Genomic DNA, 20,883 nt, shown 5'->3' on the forward strand with positions numbered 1-20,883 from the left:
AGTTCGGGACCACCTTTGGGGCCGTTTTGGGACCACCTTTGGGGCCGTTTTGGGGCCGTTTTGGGGCACTTCGGCACCACCTTTGGGGCCGTTTCGGGGCCGTTTTGTGGCAGGTTTGGGGCAGTTTTGGGGTCGGTTTGGGGCAGGTTTTGGGGCCGGTTTTGGGGCAGTTTTGGGGCACTTCGGGACCACCTTTGGGGCCGCCTTGGGGCCGTTTTGGGGCCGTTTCGGGGCAGTTGAGGCTCCGCCCCCCGCCCCCCCCCGTGAGGAGGAGGCGGCGGTGACATTGATCACGTGATGCGGAAGTGGGCGGAGCCGCGCGCGCGCAGACCCCGCCCCCTCCGCCCAGGCCACGCCCCCTCACCGATCCCGCGACGCTCTCCAGGAACCGGCCAATCACAGCGCGCCTCTCGCCTGGCAGCCAATCATCGCTCCCTTCCGGCTCTGGCTCCGCCTGAGGGCGACCAATGGGAGGAGGGGTCAGGCTGATGCTGGCCAATGAGGCGAGGGGAGGGCGGGGCAAGGCGGGGCCACGCCCCCTGCGGGGCTGAATGGGGAGAAGCGCGGGGGGGGCCGGGGGGGGATTTGGGGACAATTTGGGGACAATTTGGGGACAATTTGGGGACTTTGGGGGGCAGGAGGCGCTTGTGGGGCCCCACCCCCCCAGCCGTGACGTCATGGCCGCCCACGGGAGGGGGAGGAGAGAATTTCGGGGCCTTCCCGTGACGTCACGGTCGGGGGGTGTGGCCAGGGGGACCCCGCGACGCCCACGGGGAGCGGGAAGGGGACGGGGACAGGGCCGGACACGGCCGGACAGCGGACCGGAGCCCTGGGGACACGCGCGGGACACGAGGGACCCCCGGACACGCGTGACCACAGCCAGAGTGACCCCCAGCAATGAGTGACCACAGCCACAGTGACCCCCGGACACGCGTGACCACAGCCAGAGTGACCCCCAGCAATGAGTGACCACAGCCAGAGTGACCCGCGGTCACTCACGTGTGACCCCAAACACAGCTGAGCACAGCCAGAGTGACCAACAGTCACTGGTGACCAACAGCCAGAGTGACCAACAGCCAGAGTGACCAATAACCAGCGACCCACGGCCAGAGTGACCAACAGTCACCAGTGACCAACAGGCAGAGTGACCCACAGCCACCAGTGACCTATGGCCAGACTGACCAACAGCCAGAGTGACCAATAACCAGCGACCCACGGCCAGAGTGACCCACGGTCCCCAGTGACCCACAGCCAGAGTGACCCATGGTCCCCAGTGACCTATGGCCAGACTGACCCATAGCCAGAGTGACCCAGGGTCACCAGTGACCCACAGCCAGAGTGACCAATAACCAGTGATCCACGGCCAGAGTGACCCACGGTCCCCAGTGACCTGTGGCCACACTGCCCCACACCCAGACTGACCAATAACCAGTGACCCACGGTCCCCAGTGACCTGTGGCCAGACTGACCCATAGCCAGAGTGACCCAGGGTCACCAGTGACCCACAGCCAGAGTGACCAATAACCAGTGACCCACAGCCAGAGTGACCCACGGTCCCCAGTGACCTGTGGCCACACTGCCCCACACCCAGACTGACCAATAACCAGTGACCCACGGTCCCCAGTGACCTATGGCCAGACTGACCCATAGCCAGAGTGACCCAGGGTCACCAGTGACCCACAGCCAGAGTGACCAATAACCAGTGACCCACAGCCAGAGTGACCCACGGTCCCCAGTGACCTGTGGCCACACTGCCCCACACCCAGACTGACCAATAACCAGTAACCCACGGTCCCCAGTGACCTGTGGCCACACTGCCCCACACCCAGACTGACCAATAACCAGTGACCCACGGTCCCCAGTGACCTGTGGCCACACTGCCCCACAGCCACACTGCCCCACGGTCACCCACGTGTGACCCCAAACACGCGTGGCCCCCCCCTCCCCCCCCCCCCAGCGTGACCCCACCCGCTCCCCCACGTGTGACCCGCGGTCACCCACGATGGCCGCCGCACCCTCCCCACGCCGCGGGTGCCCCCCACGCCACGCCACGCCACGGGTGGCCCCGTGCCCGCTGTCCCCGCGGGTCCCTCACCCGTCCCCGCGTGTGCCCCGGGTGCCGCCGGCCCCGCGAGTGCCGGCGCCGCGTCCCCGTCACCGCGTGGTGACACCGCGTGAGTCACCCCGGCCCCGCGTGGGTGTCCCCTCCCCTCCCCCCCCCCCTCCCACGGTGACGTCAGCCGGATGCCCGTGACGGAGCTGGGGGGGAGGGGGGGGAGGAGGGGGGGGGGAAGGGGGAATCCCGGAGGGGGGGGGGGAGGGGGGGGGGAGAGGGGGGGACACGGAGGGGGGATGCCGGGATACTGGGGGGGGACACGGAGGGGGGACACGGGGGGACGGACACGGGGGATCCCGGGATATTGGGGGGACACCGGGGGAGGGGACACTGGGGGGGGACACGGGACATGAAGGGACGGGGGGGGACACCGGGGGGACACTGGGGATATGGGGGGACACGGAGGGGGGAACACCAGGGGGACACACGGGATATGGGGGGAACACGGGGGGGACACGGGGGCGGGGGGGACAGTGGGGGGGGACACGGGGGGATCGCAGGACATTGGGGGGACACGGGGGGGGGACACGGGGGATATGGGGGGACACTGGGGGGGACACCGGGGGGACACCAGGGGAGGACACGGGTCACAGGGGGGGGACACTGGGGATCCCAGGATATTGGGGGGACACTGGGGGGGACACGGGGGATATGGGGGGACACTGGGGGACACTGGGGGACACCGGGGGACACGGGGGGGAGGACACGGGTCACAGGGGGACACTGGGGACACTGGGGGACACCGGGGGAGGACACGGGGGGAGGACACGGGTCACAGGGGGACACAGGGGGACACCGGGGGACACTGGGGATCCCAGGATATTGGGGGGACACCGGGGGACACTGGGGTAGGACACGGGTCACATGGGGACATGGGGGGGACACGGGGGACACCGGGGGGAGGACACGGGTCACAGGGGGACACCGGGGGGACACTGGGGGACACGGGGGGATACCGGGGGGACATGGGGGACACCGGGGGGAGGACACGGGTCACATGGGGACACGGGGGGACACCGGGGGGACACCGGGGGGGGGGACACAGAGAGGGCACCTGGGGACGCGCGGGGACGCGGGGACAGGCAGGGAGAGAGGGACAGACGTGGGGACACGGGGAGGGCACGGACACGCGTGGGGACACACGGGGGGGGGGGGGGGACACCCGAACACCGGGGCACCCCCACGGGTGACACGGGGACGACACCGGGGGTGGCGCGAGGACAGGGGACACCTGGGGACACCTGGGGACACCCGGGGACACCTGGGGACACCTGGGGACACCTGGGGACGCGCGCGTGACCCCGCGTGACCCCCGCGCGTGACAGCCCCCGGCCGGACACGCGCGTGGCCGCTGTCCCCTCCCGGCCTGGGGACACTGCCCGGGGGGTGGGGGAGGGGCTGTTGAGTCACCGGTTCCGGTTCCGGTTCCGGAGGAGCCGCCCCCGGGGGCGGGGGAGGGGCGGGTGTGTGACGGGGACAGCGGCGTGACGGGGACACGCGTGGGAGGGGGGGACAGCGGGGGGGGGAGGGGATGGCCACGGGGGGGGGGGGGTGAGAGGGTGCTTGGGGTGTGACAGGCGGGTGACACTGTCCTGAGGGGGTGACACTGTCCTGGGGGGGTGTGACAGGCGGGTGACACTGTCCTGGGGGGTGACGCTGTCCTGGGGGGGTGACACTGTCCCGGGGGGGTGACACTGTCCCGTGGGGGTGTGACAGGCGGGTGACATTGTCCTGGGGGGTGACACTGTCCTGGGGGGGTGACACTGTCCCGGGGGGGGTGACACTGTCCTGGGGGGTGTGACAGGTGGTGACACTGTCCTGGGGGGGTGACGCTGTCCTGGGGGGTGACACTGTCCCGGGGGGGGTGACACTGTCCTGGGGGGTGTGACAGGTGGTGACACTGTCCTGGGGGGGGTGACACTGTCCCGGGGGGGTGACACTGTCCTGGGGGGTGTGACAGGCGGGTGACACTGTCCTGGGGGGTGACGCTGTCCTGGGGGGTGACACTGTCCCGGGGGGGTGACACTGTCCCGTGGGGGTGTGACAGGCGGGTGACACTGTCCTGGGGGGGTGACACTGTCCTGGGGGGGTGTGACAGGTGGTGACACTGTCCTGGGGGGTGACGCTGTCCTGGGGGGTGACACTGTCCCGGGGGGGTGACACTGTCCTGGGGGGGTGTGACAGGTGGTGACACTGTCCTGGGGGGGTGACACTGTCCCGTGGGGGTGTGACAGGCGGGTGACACTGTCCTGGGGGGTGACACTGTCCTGGGGGGTGTGACAGGCGGGTGACACTGTCCTGGGGGGTGACACTGTCCTGTGGGTGTGACAGGCGGGTGACACTGTCCTGGGGGGTGACACTGTCCCGGGGGGGGTGACACTGTCCTGGGGGGTGACAGGCGGGTGACACTGTCCTGGGGGGTGACACTGTCCTGGGGGGTGACACTGTCCCGTGTGTGTGACACTGTCCTGGGGGGGTGTGACAGGCGGGTGACACTGTCCCGTGGGGGTGACACTATCCCGTGGGGGGTGTGACAGGTGGGTGACACTGTCCTGGAGGGGTGACACTGTCCTGGGGGGGTGACACTGTCCTGGGGGGTGTGACAGGCGGGTGACACTGTCCTGGGGGGGTGACACTGTCCCGTGGGGGTGTGACAGGCGGGTGACACTGTCCTGGGGGGTGACACTGTCCCGTGGGGGGTGTGTGACAGGTGTGTGACACTGTCCCGTGTGTGTGACACTGTCCGGGGGGGGTGTGACACTGTCCCATGTGTGTGACAGGTGTGTGACACCGTCCTGTGTGTGTGACAGGTGTGTGACACTGTCCCATGAGTGTGACACTGTCCTGTGGGGATGACCAGTGTGTGACACTGTCCCATGCGTGTGACAGGTGTGTGACACTGTCCCATGCGTGTGACAGGTGGGGTGACAGGCGTGGGACACTGTGCTGTGTGTGTGACAGGTGTGGGACACTGTCCCCTGGGTGTGACACTGTCCCGTAGGTGTGACAGGTGTGTGACAGGTGTGTGACACTGTCCCCTGGGTGTGACAGGTGTGTGACACTGTCCCTTGGGTGTGACACTGTCCCGTAGGTGTGACAGGTGTGTGACACTGTCCCCTGGGTGTGACACTGTCCCGTAGGTCTGACAGGTCTGTGACAGGTGTGTGACAGGTGGGTGACAGGTGTGGGACAGGTGGGTGACAGGTGTGGGACACTGTCCCCTGGGTGTGACACTGTCCCGTAGGTGTGACAGGTGTGGGACAGGTGTGTGACAGGTGTGTGACACTGTCCCGTGGGGTGTGACAGGTGTGTGACAGGTGTGTGACACTGTCCCCTGGGTGTGACAGGTGTGTGACACTGTCCCTTGGGTGTGACACTGTCCCGTAGGTGTGACAGGTGTGTGACACTGTCCCCTGGGTGTGACACTGTCCCGTAGGTGTGACAGGTCTGTGACAGGTGTGGGACAGGTGGGTGACAGGTGTGGGACACTGTCCCCTGGGTGTGACACTGTCCCGTAGGTGTGACAGGTGTGTGACAGGTGTGGGACACTGTCCCTTGGGTGTGACAGGTGTGTGACACTGTCCCGTGGGTGTGACACTGTGCTGTGTGTGTGACAGGTGTGTGACAGGTGTGTGACAGGTGTGTGACACTGTCCCTTGGGTGTGACAGGTGTGTGACACTGTCCCGTGGGTGTGACACTGTCCCTTGGGTGTGACAGGTGTGTGACAGGTGTGTGACACTGTCCCCTGGGTGTGACACTGTCCCTTGGGTGTGACAGGTGTGGGACACTGTCCCGTGGGTGTGACACTGTCCTGTGTGTGTGACAGGTGTGTGACAGGTGTGTGACAGGTGTGTGACACTGTCCCCTGGGTGTGACACAGGTGTGACACCGCGCTGGGTGTGTGACACTGTCCCCTGGGTGTGACACTGTCCCGTGGGGTGACAGGTGTGTGACAGGTGTGTGACACTGTCCCCTGGGTGTGACACAGGTGTGACACCACGCTGGGTGTGACACTGCTGTGCGTCACTCCGCGCCTGTGCACACCCGGACACCTGGACAGGCGCGTGACACCGTCACACCTGGTCACACACACCCACCTGTCACAGCCTGTGACACACACACACCTGTCACACCCGGCGGCACACACACACCTGGTGACACACACACACCTGTCACACCTGTGCATGCCCTGTCACACCTGTCACACACACCCCCCTGTCACAGCCTGTGACACACACACACCTGTCACACCTGGTGACACACACGCACCTGGCCAGGTGTGTACCCCCTCTCACACCTGGTGACACACTCACGGCCACGTGTGTGACGCTGTCACACCTGGTGGCACTGCCACACCTGGTGGCACACCTGGCCAGGTGTCACAGCCCCTGTCGCGCCCTGTGACACACACACAGCCCTGTCACACCTGCTCACACACACACAGGTGTGCGATGGTGTCACACTCACACACACTCACACCCCTGTCACACCTGGTCACACACACACACTCACACAGACAATCACACTCACACGTGTGACACTGCCACACCTGCTCACACACACACAGGTGTGCGATGGTGTCACACTCACACACACCCACACCCCTGTCACACCTGGTCACACACACACACCTGGTCACACACACACACTCACACAATCACACTCACGTGTGTGACACTGCCACACCTGGTCACACACACACACAGTCACACCCCTGCCACACCTGGTCACACACACACACTCACCCAGTCACACTCATGTGTGTGACACTGCCACACCTGGTCACACACACACAGGTGTGCAATGTCGTCACACTCTCACACACACTCACACCCCTGTCACACCTGGTCACACACACACACCTGGTCACACACACACACTCACACAATCACACTCATGTGTGTGACACTGCCACACCTGGTCACACACACACACAGTCACACCCCTGCCACACCTGGTCACACACACACACCTGGTCACACACACACACTCACACAATCACACTCACGTGTGTGACACTGCCACACCTGGTCACACACACACACAGTCACACCCCTGCCACACCTGGTCACACACACACACTCACCCAGTCACACTCACATGTGTGTGACACTGCCACACCTGGTCACACACACACACTCACGCACTCACACCCCTGTCACACCTGGTCACACACACACACAGTCTCACACTCACACTCACACACTCTCACAGACACACTCACACTGACACACTCACAGTCACACATTCACTCACACTCACAGAGTCACACACACACACACACACACACACACACTCACACACACACACTCACACACACTCACAGTCACACACTCACACTCACAGTCTCACACTGACACACAGTTCACACTCTCACAGTCACAGTCAGTCACACACGCTCACACACACGCACTCACTCGCTCTCACACTCACACTGGCACACAGTCACACACACAGTCACACTCACACTGACTCACACACTCACACACACAGACACACCCTCACAGTCACACACACAGTCACACACTCACACTGACTCACACACTCACACACACAGACACACCCTCACAGTCACACACACAGTCACACAGTCACACACACACACACACACACACCCCCTCACAGTCACACACACAGTCACACACACACACTCACTCGCTCTCACACTCACACTGGCACACAGTCACACACACAGTCACACACTCACACACACAGACACACCCTCACAGTCACACACACACTCACACTGACTCACACCACTCACACACACACACCCCCCCTCACAGTCACACACACAGTCACACACACAGTCACACACTCACACACACAGACACACCCTCACAGACACACACAGTCACACACACAGTCACACACTCACACTGACTCACACACTCACACACACAGACACACAGTCACACACTCACACACACAGACACACCCTCACAGTCACACACACAGTCACACTGACTCACACACTCACACACACACAGACACACCCTCACAGTCACACACACACTCACACTGACTCACACACTCACACACACAGACACACCCTCACAGTCACACACACAGTCACACACACAGTCCCACAGTCCCACACTCACAGACACACACAGTCACACACTCACACACACACACACAGACACCCCCTCACAGTCACACACACAGTCACACACTCACACACACACACACAGACACACCCTCACAGTCACACACACAGTCACACACTCACAGACACACACAGTCACACACTCACACACACACACACAGACACCCCCTCACAGTCACACACACAGTCACACACTCACACTGACTCACACACTCACACACACACACCCCCCCTCACAGTCACACACACAGTCACACACACACAGACACACCCTCACAGTCACACACACAGTCACACACACACATAGACACACCCTCACAGTCACACACACACTCACACTGACTCACACACTCACACACACACCCCCCCTCACAGTCACACACACAGTCACACACACAGTCCCACAGTCCCACAGTCCCACACTCACAGACACACACAGTCACACACACAGTCACACACTCACACACACACACACAGACACACCCTCACAGTCACACACACAGTCACACACTCACACTGACTCACACACTCACACACACACAGTCACACAGTCACACACACACAGACACACCCTCACAGTCACACACACACTCACACTCACACACCCCCTCACAGTCACACACACAGTCACACACTCACACTGACACACTCACACACACAGACACACCCCCCTCACAGTCACACACACACACACGCTCACACTCACACTCCACACTCACACACTCACAGTCAAACACACACACTCACACTGTCACTCAGTAACACTCACACTGTCACACACACTCACACTCTCACTCACACTCAGTCACTCACACTCCCACTCACACTCTCACTCTCTCAGTCACTCACACTCTCACACTCACACACTCACACCCTCACACCCTCACACACACACACACTCACAGTCACACACAGCCACACACACACAGTCACACAGTCACACTCACAGTCACACTCAGTCACACACTCACACACAGTCACACACCCAGTCACACTCACACCCTCTCACACTCACACTCATGCTCACCCACTCACACTCACACTTTCACAGCCACTCACTCACCCACTCACCCTCACACACGCACAGTCACACTCTCACAGTCACACCCTCACACACTCACAGTCACACTCTCAGTCACACACACTCACACTCACAGTCACAGTCACACACTCACACACTCACAGTCACACACACACAGTCACTCACTCACACTCACACTCAGTCACTCACACTCTCACTCACACACACTCACACACACACTCACCCTCACAGTCACACACACACACTCAGTCACACACACCCACTCACACTCACACCCTCTCACACTCACACTCGTGCTCACTCACCCACTCACACTCACACACACTCACTCTCACAGTCACACACTCACACTCTCACAGTCACACACTCACACTCTCAGTCACACTCTCACACTCACACTGTCACAGTCACACTCTCACACTCTCAGTCACACTCTCACACTCACACTCTCACAGTCACACTCTCACACTCACACTGTCACAGTCACACACTCACACTCTCAGTCACACTCTCACACTCACACCCTCTCACTCACACTCTCACAGTCACACACACTCACACTCACTCTCACTCACACACCCAGTCACACACTCACTCTCACACTCACACACTCACACTCTCACACACTCTCACAGTCTACACACACACAGTCACTCACACTCACTCACACTCTCAGTCACTCACACTCTCACTCACTCTCACTCACACACTCACAGTCACCCTCACAGTCACACACATACACTCACTCACACACACACTCACCCTCACACTCACACACTCACAGTCACACACACCCACTCACACTCACACCACCCTCTCACACTCACACTCGTGCTCACTCACCCACTCACACTCACACACACTCACTCTCACAGTCACACACACTCACTCTCACAGTCACACACTCACACTCTCAGTCACACTCTCACACTCACACTCTCTCACTCACACTCTCACAGTCACACACACTCACACTCACTCTCACTCACACACCCAGTCACACACTCACTCTCACACTCACACACTCACACTCTCACACACTCTCACAGTCACACACACACAGTCACTCACACTCACTCACACTCTCAGTCACTCACACTCTCACTCTCACTCACTCTCACTCACACACTCACACACTCACAGTCACCCTCACAGTCACACACATACGCTCACTCACACACACACTCACCCTCACACTCACAGTCACACACACCCACTCACACTCACACCCTCTCACACTCACACTCGTGCTCACTCACCCACTCACACTCACACACACTCACTCTCACAGTCACACACTCACACTCTCAAGTCACACTCTCACACTCACACTCTCTCACTCACTCTCACAGTCACACACACTCACACTCACTCTCACTCACACACCCAGTCACACACTCACTCTCACACTCACACACTCACACTCTCACACACTCTCACAGTCACACACATACAGTCACTCACACTCACTCACACTCTCAGTCACTCACACTCTCACTCTCACTCACTCTCACTCACACACTCACACACTCACAGTCACCCTCACAGTCACACACATACGCTCACTCACACACACACTCACCCTCACACTCACACACTCACAGTCACACACACCCACTCACACTCACACTCACACCCATGTGACACCCCCAGTGCGGTGGCCACGCCCACACCACGTGACCCAGCCGGGGCGGGGCCTGGGGGGCGGGGCCGTGGGGGGAGGGGCCGTGGGGGGAGGGCACTCACGTGTCCGAGGGTCCGGTCCGGTGGGGGAGGGGCTACGCGCCAGCCATGGCCGGGGGCTGGGGGAGGGGACACAGCGTCACTGGGAGCACTGGGAGCACTGGGAAGCCCCTCCCCCCCTCCCAGCGCCATACTGGGACCAGTAGGGCCCAGTGGGAGCCGGGCTGCTGCTCCAGTATGACCAGTGCTGGTGTTTCCAGTTCCCAGTACCCCAATGCTCCCAGTATGACCAGTGCCTGTGTTCCCAGTGCTCCCAGTATGACCAGTGCTGGTGTTCCCAGTTCCAGTACCCCAGTGCTCCCAGTATGACCAGTGCTGGTGTTCCCAGTTCCCAGTACCCCAGTGCTCCCAGTATGACCAGTGCCGGTGCTCCCAGTTCCCAGTACCCCAGTGCTCCCAGTATGACCAGTGCCTGTGTTCCCAGCTCCCAGTGCCCCAGTGCTCCCAGTATGATCAGTGCCGGTGTTCCCAGTATGACCAGTACCCCCAGTGCTCTCAGTATGACCAGTGCTGGTGTTCCCAGTGCTCCCAGTATGACCAGTGCCTGTGTTCCCAGCGCTCCCAGTATGAACAGTGCTGGTGTTCCCAGCTCCCAGTACCCCCAGTGCTCCCAGTATGACCAGTGCTGGTGTTCCCAGTATGACAGCACTCCCAGTATAAGCAGTGCTGGTGTTCCCAGTGCTCCAGTATGACCAGTCCCTGTGTTCCCAGTGCTCCCAGTACGACCAGTGCCGGTGTTCCCAGCGCTCCCAGTATCCCCAGTGCTCCCAGTATAACCAGTGCCTGTGTTCCCAGTGCTCCCAGTATGACCAGTGCCTGTGTTCCCAGTGCTCCCAGTATCCCCAGTGCTCCCAGTATGACCAGTGCCGGTGTTCCCAGTGCTCCCGGTATGACCAGTGCTGGTGTTCCCAGTGCTCCCAGTATCCCCAGTGCTCCCAGTATAACCAGTGCCTGTGTTCCCAGTTCCCAGTATGACCAGTACCCGGTGTTCCCAGTGCTCCCAGTATGACCAGTGCTGGTGTTTCCAGCTCCCAGTATCCCCAGCAGCTCCCAGTACGGCCAGCTCCGTTCCCAGTACTCCCAGTATGACCAGTACCTGCCATCCCCAGCTCCCAGTACACCCAGTTTGCCACTCTGGCTCCCGTTTCCCAGTATAACCAGTAGCTCCCAGTAAGACCCTTCCCCATCATTCCAAGGCCCCAGTGCTCCCAGTATCTCCCACGCTCCAGTACCACCAGCACCCACCACACCCAGCTCCCAGTGCTCCCAGTACAACCAGTACCAGCCGTTCCCAGCCCCCAGTAACACCAGTACCGTCATTCCCAGTACTCCCAGTATCGATTCACACAGCACTCCCAGTACACAAACACCTTCGGGGCCAGCTCCCAGTGCTCCCAGCACAGCCCTCACCAGGCTCCCAGTGCTCCCAGTACAGCCCTCACCAGGCTCCCAGTGCTCCCAGTACAGCCCTTACCCACCTCCCAGTGCTCCCAGTGTTCCCAGTGCAGCCTTACCCAGCTCCCAGTGCTCCCAGTGCTCCCAGTACAGCCCTTACCCAGCTCCCAGTGCTCCCAGTACAGCCCTTACCCAGCTCCCAGTGCTCCCAGTGCTCCCAGTACAGCCCTCACCCAGCTCTCACCAGTACTCCCAGTGCAGCCCTTACCCAGCTCCCAGTGCTCCCAGTACTCCCAGTGCAGCCTTACCCACCTCCCAGTGCTCCCAGTACAGCCCTTACCCAGCTCCCAGTGCTCCCAGTGTTCCCAGTGCAGCCCTTACCCACCTCCCAGTGCTCCCAGTACTCCCAGTACAGCCCTTAAACAGCTCCCAGTGCTCCCAGTGTTCCAGTGCAGCCCTTACCCACCTCCCAGTGCTCCCAGTACTCCCAGTACAGCCCTCACCCACCTCCCAGTGCTCCCAGTACAGCCCTTACCCAGCTCCCAGTGCTCCCAGTACAGCCCTCACCCACCTTCCAGTGCTCCCAGTGCTCCCAGTACAGCCTTACCCACCTCCCCAGTGCTCCCAGTACTCCCAGTACAGCCCTCACCCACCTCCCAGTGCTTCAGTACAGCCCTTACCCAGCTCCCAGTGCTCCCAGTACAGCCCTCACCCACCTCCCAGTGCTCCCAGTGCTCCCAGTACAGCCCTCACCCAGCTCTCACCAGTACTCCCAGTACTCCTAGTACAGCCCTCACCCAGCTCCCAGTGCTCCCAGTACTCCCAGTACAGCCCTCACCTAGCTCCCAGTGCTCCCAGTACTCCCAGTACAGCCCTCACCTAGCTCCCAGTGCTCCTAGTACAGCCCTCACCCAGCTCCCAGTGCTCCCAGTACAGCCCTCACCTAGCTCCAGTGCTCCTAGTACAGCCCTCACCCAGCTCCAGTGCTCCCAGTACAGCCTTTAAACAGCTCCCAGTGCTCCCAGTACAACCTTACCCACCTCCCAGTGCTCCCAGTACAGCCCTCACCCAGCTCCAGTGCTCCCAGTACAGCCCTCACCCAGCTCCCAGTGCTCCCAGTACAGCCCTCACCCAGCTCTCACCAGTACTCCCAGTACAGCCCTTACACACCTCCCAGTGCTCCAGTGCTCCCAGTGCTCCAGCACAGCCCTTACCCAGCTCCAGCGCTCCCAGTGCTCCAGCACAGCCCTTACCCAGCTCCCAGCGCTCCCAGTGCTCCCAGCACAGCCCTTACCCAGCTCCCAGCGCTCCCAGTGCTCCCAGCACAGCCCTTACCCAGCTCCCAGCGCTCCAGTGCTCCCAGCACAGCCCTTACCCAGCTCCCAGCGCTCCCAGTGCTCCCAGCACAGCCCTTACCCAGCTCCCAGCGCTCCCAGTGCTCCCAGCGCTCCCAGCACAGCCTTCACCCTTGCTCCGGCTCCCCGCCCCCAGCGCTCCCAGTGCTCCCAGTCCGTGCCCTCCCAGTGCTCCCACACCCGCCTTATCAGGAGCCCGCGCCCAGCCCAGCCCGGGGCGCCCCGGTGGGGGGGGGGGCGGGGGGGCCCACAGGGTTTTGGGGGTCCCAGACGTTTTTGGGGGGTCCCAGGTGCATTTTGGGGGGTCCCAGCTCTGTTTGGGGGGTCCCAGCTGCGTTTTTGGGGGGTCCCAGCTGCGTTTTTGGGGGATCCCAGGTGCATTAGGGGGGTCCCAGCTGCGTTTTGGGGGGTCCCAGGTGCATTTTGGGGGGTCCCAGCTGCGCTTTTTGGGGGTCCCAGCTCTGTTTGGGGGGGTCCCAGCTGCGTTTTTGGGGGGGGTCCCAGGTGCGTTTTTGGGGGGGTCCCAGGTGCGTTTTGGGGGGTCCCAGGTGCATTTGGGGGGTCCCAGGTGCGTTTTGGGGGGTCCCAGCTGCGTTTTGGGGGGGTCCCAGGTGCATTTTGGGGGTTCCCAGGTGCATTTTAGGGGGTCCCAGGTGCGTTTTGGGGGGGGTCCCAGCTGCGTTTTGGGGGGTCCCAGGTGCATTTTGGGGGTTCCCAGGTGCATTTTGGGGGGGTCCAGGTGCGTTTTGGGGGGTCCCAGCTGTGTTTGGGGGGTCCCAGCTGCGTTTTGGGGGGTCCCAGGTGTTTTTTGGGGGGTCCCAGGTGCATTTTGGGGGGTCCCAGGTGCATTTTTGGGGGTCCCAGCTCTGTTTGGGGGGGGTCCCAGATTTTTTTGGGAGGTCCCAGGTGTTTTTTGGACACCCTCACCCCCCCCGGTAGCCCCCAAATCCCCCCCCCCGAGCCCCCCCAGACCCCCCCCCAACCAACCCTCAACACCCCCAAATCCTCTCCTGACACCCCAAAACCCCCCAAAATCCCCCCAGACCCCCCAAATCCCCCCCACCTCTCCCTGGCCCCCCCCCCCCCCCAAAAAAAACCCCCAAGGGGGGCACCCCCCAAACGAGGGAAACTGAGGCACGGGGGGGGGGGGGGTTGTCCCAAAAAAGTGCCCCCACCCCCACCTCCAAAGCTGCGCTGGCCCTTTAAGACCCAGGTGTGCTGGGCCCCCCAAAATTTGGGGTGAAAAAAACGGGGATTTGGGGGGGGCAAAATGTGCCCCCAGCTCTTCAGAGCTGCCCCCGAATTGGGGAGTGGGGGGGGCACCCCCTAATTTCAGCCAGGACCCCCCCCCAAATTCACCCCCCAAAGAGGATCAGACCCCCCCAATTGACCCCAAATGAGTCAGGATACCCCCAATTCACCCCAAAAGGGTCAGGACCCCCCCCCAATTGACCCCAAAGGGTCAGGACCCCCCCCCAAAATTCACCCAAAAGGGTCAGGACCCCCCCCCAATTCACCCCAAAGGGGTCAGGACCCCCCCCAAAATTCACCCCAAAGGAGTCAGGACCCCCCCCCCCAATTGACCCCAAAGGGGATCAGACCCCCCCCCCCAAATTCACCCCAAAGGGGTCAGGACCCCCCCCCCCAAATTCACCCCAAAGGAGTCAGGACCCCCCCTAATTCACCCTAAAGGGTTCAGGACCCCCCCCCCCAAATTGACCCCAAAGGGGATCAGACCCCCCCAATTCACCCCAAAGGGTTCAGGACCCCCCCCCCCCCAATTCACCCCAAAGGAGTCAGGACCCCCCCCTAATTCACCCTAAAGGGATCAGGACCCCCCCCAATTCACCCCAAAGGAGTCAGGACCCCCCCCAATTCACCCCAGAGGGGATCAGACCCCCCCAATTCACCCCAAAGGGGTCAGGACCCCCCCCCCAATTCACCCCAAAGGGGCCAGGACCCTCCCCCCAATTCACCCTAAAGGAGTCAGGACCCCCCCCCAAATTGACCCCAAAGGGGATCAGACCCCCCCAATTGACCCCAAAGGGGTCAGGACCCCCCCCCCAATTCACCCCAGAGGGATCAGGACCCCCCCAATTCACCCCCAAAGGCGTCAGGACCCCCCCCCAATTGACCCCAAAGGGGATCAGACCCCCCCAGTTCACCCCAGAAGGGTCAGGACCCCCTCCCCAGTTCACCCCAAAGGAGTCAGGACCCCCCCCAAAATTCACCCTAAAGGGTTCAGGACCCCCCCCCCCAAATTGACCCCAAAGGGGATCAGACCCCCCCAATTCACCCCAAAGGGTTCAGGACCCCCCCCCCCAATTCACCCCAAAGGAGTCAGGACCCCCCCAATTCACCCCAGAGGGATCAGACCCCCCCAATTCACCCCAAAGAGGATCAGACCCCCCAATTCACCCCAAAGGGGCCAGGACCTCCCCCAATTCACCCCAAAGGAGTCAGGACCCCCCCTAATTCACCCTAAGGGTTCAGGACCCCCCCCAAATTCACCCTAAAGGGATCAGGACCCCCCCAATTCACCCCAAAGGAGTCAGGACCCCCCCAATTCACCCAGAGGGGATCAGACCCCCCCAATTCACCCCAAAGGGGTCAGGACCCCCCCCAATTCACCCCAAAGGGGCCAGGACCCTCCCCCCAATTCACCCTAAAGGAGTCAGGACCCCCCCCCCAAAATTGACCCCAAAGGGGATCAGACCCCCCCAGTTCACCCCAGAAGGGTCAGGACCCCCTCCCCAGTTCACCCCAAAGGGGTCAGGACCCCCCAAATTCGCCCCAAAGGAGTCAGGACCCCCCCCCAAATTCACCCTAAAGGGTTCAGGACCCCCCCCCCCCAAATTGACCCCAAAGGGGATCAGACCCCCCCCCAAATTCACCCCAAAGGGGTCAGGACCCCCCCAATTCACCCCAGAGGGATCAGACCCCCCCCCAAATTCACTCCAAAGGCTTCAGGGCCCCCCCAATTCACGCCGTGGGGGGGGGTCAGGACCCCCCAATTGGCCTCACCCCAAATGACCCCCCCCCCAAATCCACCCCAGGGCCATCAGAACCCCCCCCCCATTTACTTCAGCTTCAACCCCCCCCCAAAATCCAAACACCCCAATTTGAACTGAAATTTGACCCCCCCTCCCCAAATTCACCTCAGACCCCCCCCAATTCACCTCAGCTTTCACCCCAAAACTGGACCCCCCCCCAATTTATCCCCCAATCCCAAACCCCCCCCATTTCACCTCAAATTTGACACACCCCCCCAAATTTTAATCACACCCCCCCCCCAATTCTCCTCGACCCCCTCCAGGTGAAACCCCCCCCCCCCCCCCAAATTTCACCTCAAACCCCACCCCCCCAGCCCAGACCCCCCCCGCTTCACCTCACTTTTAACCCCCCCACCCCAAAAACAGCACCAGACCCCCCCCAATTTCACCTCACGCTTGAGCCCCCCACCCCAATTTCACCTCAGCTCTGACCCCCCCCCCCCCAATTTCACCTCAGCCGCCCCCCCCCAACCCCAGACCCCCCCCAATTCCCCCTCAGGTTCCCCCCCCCCACCTCAAACCCCCTCACTCTACCCCAGACGCCCCCTCCCCAAAATCCCCCTCAGCTTTAAACCCCCCCCTCCCCAAATCCCCCTCAATCCCCCTGACATCCCCCCCCCCCCCCCAATAAGGCCGGACCCCCCCCCCCCGCCCCCCAATTTACCTCAGCTCTGCCCCTCCCCCACCCCCAGACCCCCCCATCTCCCCTCAGCTCCCACGACCCCCCCTCCCCCCACCCCTCAATTTCACCTCAGTTTCCCCCCTCACGCACCCCAACCCCCCCCCCAATTCCCCTCACCCCTGACCCCCCCCACCCCAAACCCCCCCCTTTTACCTCAGCCCCCCCCCTCATTTCACCTCTAACCCCCCTCCCCCACCCAACCCCCCCCCCCATTCCCCTCACGCCAAACCCCCCCCCCCCCCCCCCAAATTCCCCCTCACACCTTCAACCCCCCCCCCCCCCCCACCAGGACCCCTCATTCCCCCTCACCTCTCCCCCTCCCCACCGCGGACCCCCCCCCCCAATTCCGCTCAGCTGACACCCCCTCCCCACCCCCTCAGACCCCCCCCCCCTTTCACTTCTCCCCTCACACCTCCCCCCCCACCTCCTCTCTCTCCCTCAGGCCGCGGCCCGGCCGCGCTGTCCCCGCCGCTCCCCCGCGCGGTACCTGCGGCGCTGCCGGTGCCGCTGTGTCCGCGGGGTACCGGGAGGCTCCCGGCTGGTGCCGGGTGCGGGAGGGTCCCGGGGGTCCCGGGGGGTCCCGGCCCGGCCCCGGCGCTGCGGCGGCTCCGCGGCTCCGGCCTCGCTCAAACAAAGGACCCGAGAGCCGCGCGCCCCGCCCGCCCCGGACACGCCCCCGGCCACGCCCACCGGAGGGGGAGGCCACGCCCCCCCGCCCTTGGCCACGCCACCCGGAGGGGGGGGGGGGAAGCGCCGCCTTCTGATACGCCCACGGCGAGGCGAGGCCACGCCCACCAGAGGGGGGGGTTTTGGCCACGCCCCTCGCAGAGCGCGGGGAGGTCCCGCCGGGGGTGCCCATATATGGACAGGCACGCCCACCAGCTCGGGCCACGCCCCCCTCCCCGCGCGTGCGTGAGGGCACGCCCCCCCCTGCTCCCCCCCCCCCGAGAGGCGCACGCCCCCCCCCCCCCCCCGGCGGCGGCGGTGGATGGGAGGGACTGGGAGGGACTGGGAGGGACTAGGAGGGACGGGGGTGGGATGGAAGGCACTGGGGCGGTGCTGGGATGGACTGGGAGGGACTGGGAGGGACTGGGATGGACTGGGAGGGTCGGGGGTGGGATGGGAAGGCACTGGGGCGGTACTGCGGTGGGCTGGGATGGACTGGGATGGACTGGGATGGACTGGGCAGACTGAGATGTGATGGAAGGTGGCTGGGCGGACTGTCATAGGACTGGAAGTGGACTGGGATAGACTGGGACAGCACTGGGAGGGACGGGGGTGGGATGGGAAGGCACTGGGGCGGTACTGGGACAGCACTGGGGTGGGCTGGGAGGGACTGGGAGAGACTGGGAAGGACGGGGATGGGATGGGAAGGCGCTGGGGGCAGTACTGGGATGGACTGGGAGGGACTGGGAGGGACTGGGATGGGATGGGAAGGCACTGGGGCGGGTGCTGGGATGGACTGGGAGGGACTGGGAGGGACTGGGATGGGATGGGAAGGCACTGGGAGCGGACTGGGACAGCACTGGGATGGACGGGGATGGACTGGGATGGGATGGGAAGGCACTGGGGCGGTACTGGGGCGGTACTGGGGTGGACTGGGAGAGACTGGGAGGGACTGGGGTGGGACTGGCAGGGTCGGGGGTGGGATGGGAAGGCACTGGGCGGTGCTGGGATGGACTGGGAGGGACTGGGAGGGACGGGGGTGGGATGGGAAGGCACTGGGGCGGTACTGGAGTGGGCTGGGATGGACTGGGATGTACTGGGAGGGTCGGGGGTGGGATGGGAAGGCACTGGGGCGGTACTGGGATGGACTGGGATGGACTGGGGCAGACTGAGATGTGATGAAGGTGGCTGGGGCGGACTGTCATAGGACTGGAAGTGGACTGGGATAGACTGGGACAGCACTGGGAGGGACGGGGGTGGGATGGGAAGGCACTGGGGCGGTACTGGGACAGCACTGGGGTGGGCTGGGAGGGACTGGGAGAGACTGGGAGGGACGGGGATGGGATGGGAAGGCGCTGGGGCAGTACTGGGATGGACTGGGAGGGACTGGGAGGGACTGGGATGGGATGGGAAGGCACTGGGGCGGTGCTGGGATGGACTGGGAGGGACTGGGAGGTACTGGGATGGGATGGGAAGGCACTGGGAGCGGACTGGGACAGCACTGGGATGGACGGGATGGACTGGGATGGGATGGGAAGGCACTGGGGCGGTACTGGGGTGGACTGGGAGGGACTGGGAGGGACTGGAAGGGACTGGGGTGGGACTGGCAGGGTCGGGGGTGGGATGGGAAGGCACTGGGGCGGTGCTGGGATGGACTGGGAGGGACTGGGAGGGACTGGGATGGGATGGGAAGGCACTGGGGCGGTACTGGAGTGGGCTGGGATGGACTGGGATGGACTGGGAGGGGTCGGGGGTGGGATGGGAAGGCACTGGGGCGGTACTGGGGGCACTGGGGTGGACTGGGAGGGACTGGGATGGGATGGGAAGGCACTGGGGCGGTACTGGGGTGGACTGGAGGGACTGGGATGGGATGGGAAGGCACTGGGGCGGTACTGGGGTGGACTGGGAGGGACTGGGATGGGATGGGAAGGCACTGGGGCGGTACTGGGGTGGACTGGGAGGGACTGGGAGGGACTGGGATGGGATGGGAAGGCACTGGGTGGTACTGGGGTGGACTGGGAGGGACTGGGAGGGTCGGGGGTGGGATGGGAAGGCACTGGGGCGGTACTGGGGTGGATTGGGAGGGACTGGGATGGGATGGGAAGGCACTGGGGAGGTACTGGGGTGGGCTAGGATGGATTGGGAGGGACTGGGATGGGATGGGAAGGCACTGGGGCGGTACTGGGGTGGACTGGGATGGACTGGGAGGGACGGGGGTGGGATGGGAAGCCACTGGGGGCGGGTACTGGAGTGGGCACTGGGGTGGGCTGGGATGGACTGGAAGGGACTGGGAGGGACTGGGAGGGACTGGGGCAGACTGAGATGTGATGGGAGGTGACTGGGGCAGACTGTCATAGGACTGGAAGTGGACTGGGATGGACTGGGAGGGACTGGGGTGGGGTGAGAAGGCACTGGGCGGTACTGGGGGGCACTGGATGGACTGGGATGGACTGGGAGGGACGGGGGGGGGATGGGAGGCGACTGGGCGGACTGTTATAGGACCGGAAGTGGACTGGGATGGACTGGGGCAGCACTGGGATGGACTGGGACAGCACTGGGATGGACTGGAGGGACTGGGGTGGGCTGGGATGGACTGGGAGGGACTGGAGGGACTGGGATGGACTGGGGCAGCACTGGATGGACTGGGACAGCACTGGGATGGACTGGGATGGACTGGAGGGACTGGGAGGGACTGGGCAGATTGAGATGTGATGAGAGACT

The 20,883-nt window shown here is 63.1% G+C and overlaps 2 protein-coding genes across 2 annotated transcripts in view; both read right to left on the reverse strand.

Annotated features, from left to right (window-relative positions):
• KDM6B (lysine demethylase 6B) overlaps positions 1 to 18,120 on the reverse strand; it is a 63,108-nt gene extending 44,988 nt beyond the window's left edge. The window contains 3 exon segments of the mRNA XM_048293251.1: positions 365 to 454; positions 11,015 to 11,070; positions 17,984 to 18,120. The gene's annotated coding sequence lies outside the window, so the exon portion shown is untranslated.
• EFNB3 (ephrin B3) overlaps positions 1 to 20,883 on the reverse strand; it is a gene marked incomplete at its 5' end in the record, with an annotated part of 34,290 nt that overhangs the window by 2,247 nt on the left and 11,160 nt on the right. Inside the window, 2 exons of the mRNA XM_048293252.1 lie at positions 365 to 454; positions 2,016 to 2,259. Coding sequence (XP_048149209.1) covers positions 365 to 454; positions 2,016 to 2,259 — 334 coding nt within the window. The remainder of the gene's footprint in view (positions 1 to 364; positions 455 to 2,015; positions 2,260 to 20,883) is intronic.

This window comes from Corvus hawaiiensis, assembly GCF_020740725.1.
Source record: "Corvus hawaiiensis isolate bCorHaw1 chromosome 38 unlocalized genomic scaffold, bCorHaw1.pri.cur SUPER_38a, whole genome shotgun sequence".
In the NCBI taxonomy this organism is placed as follows: domain Eukaryota; kingdom Metazoa; phylum Chordata; class Aves; order Passeriformes; family Corvidae; genus Corvus; species Corvus hawaiiensis.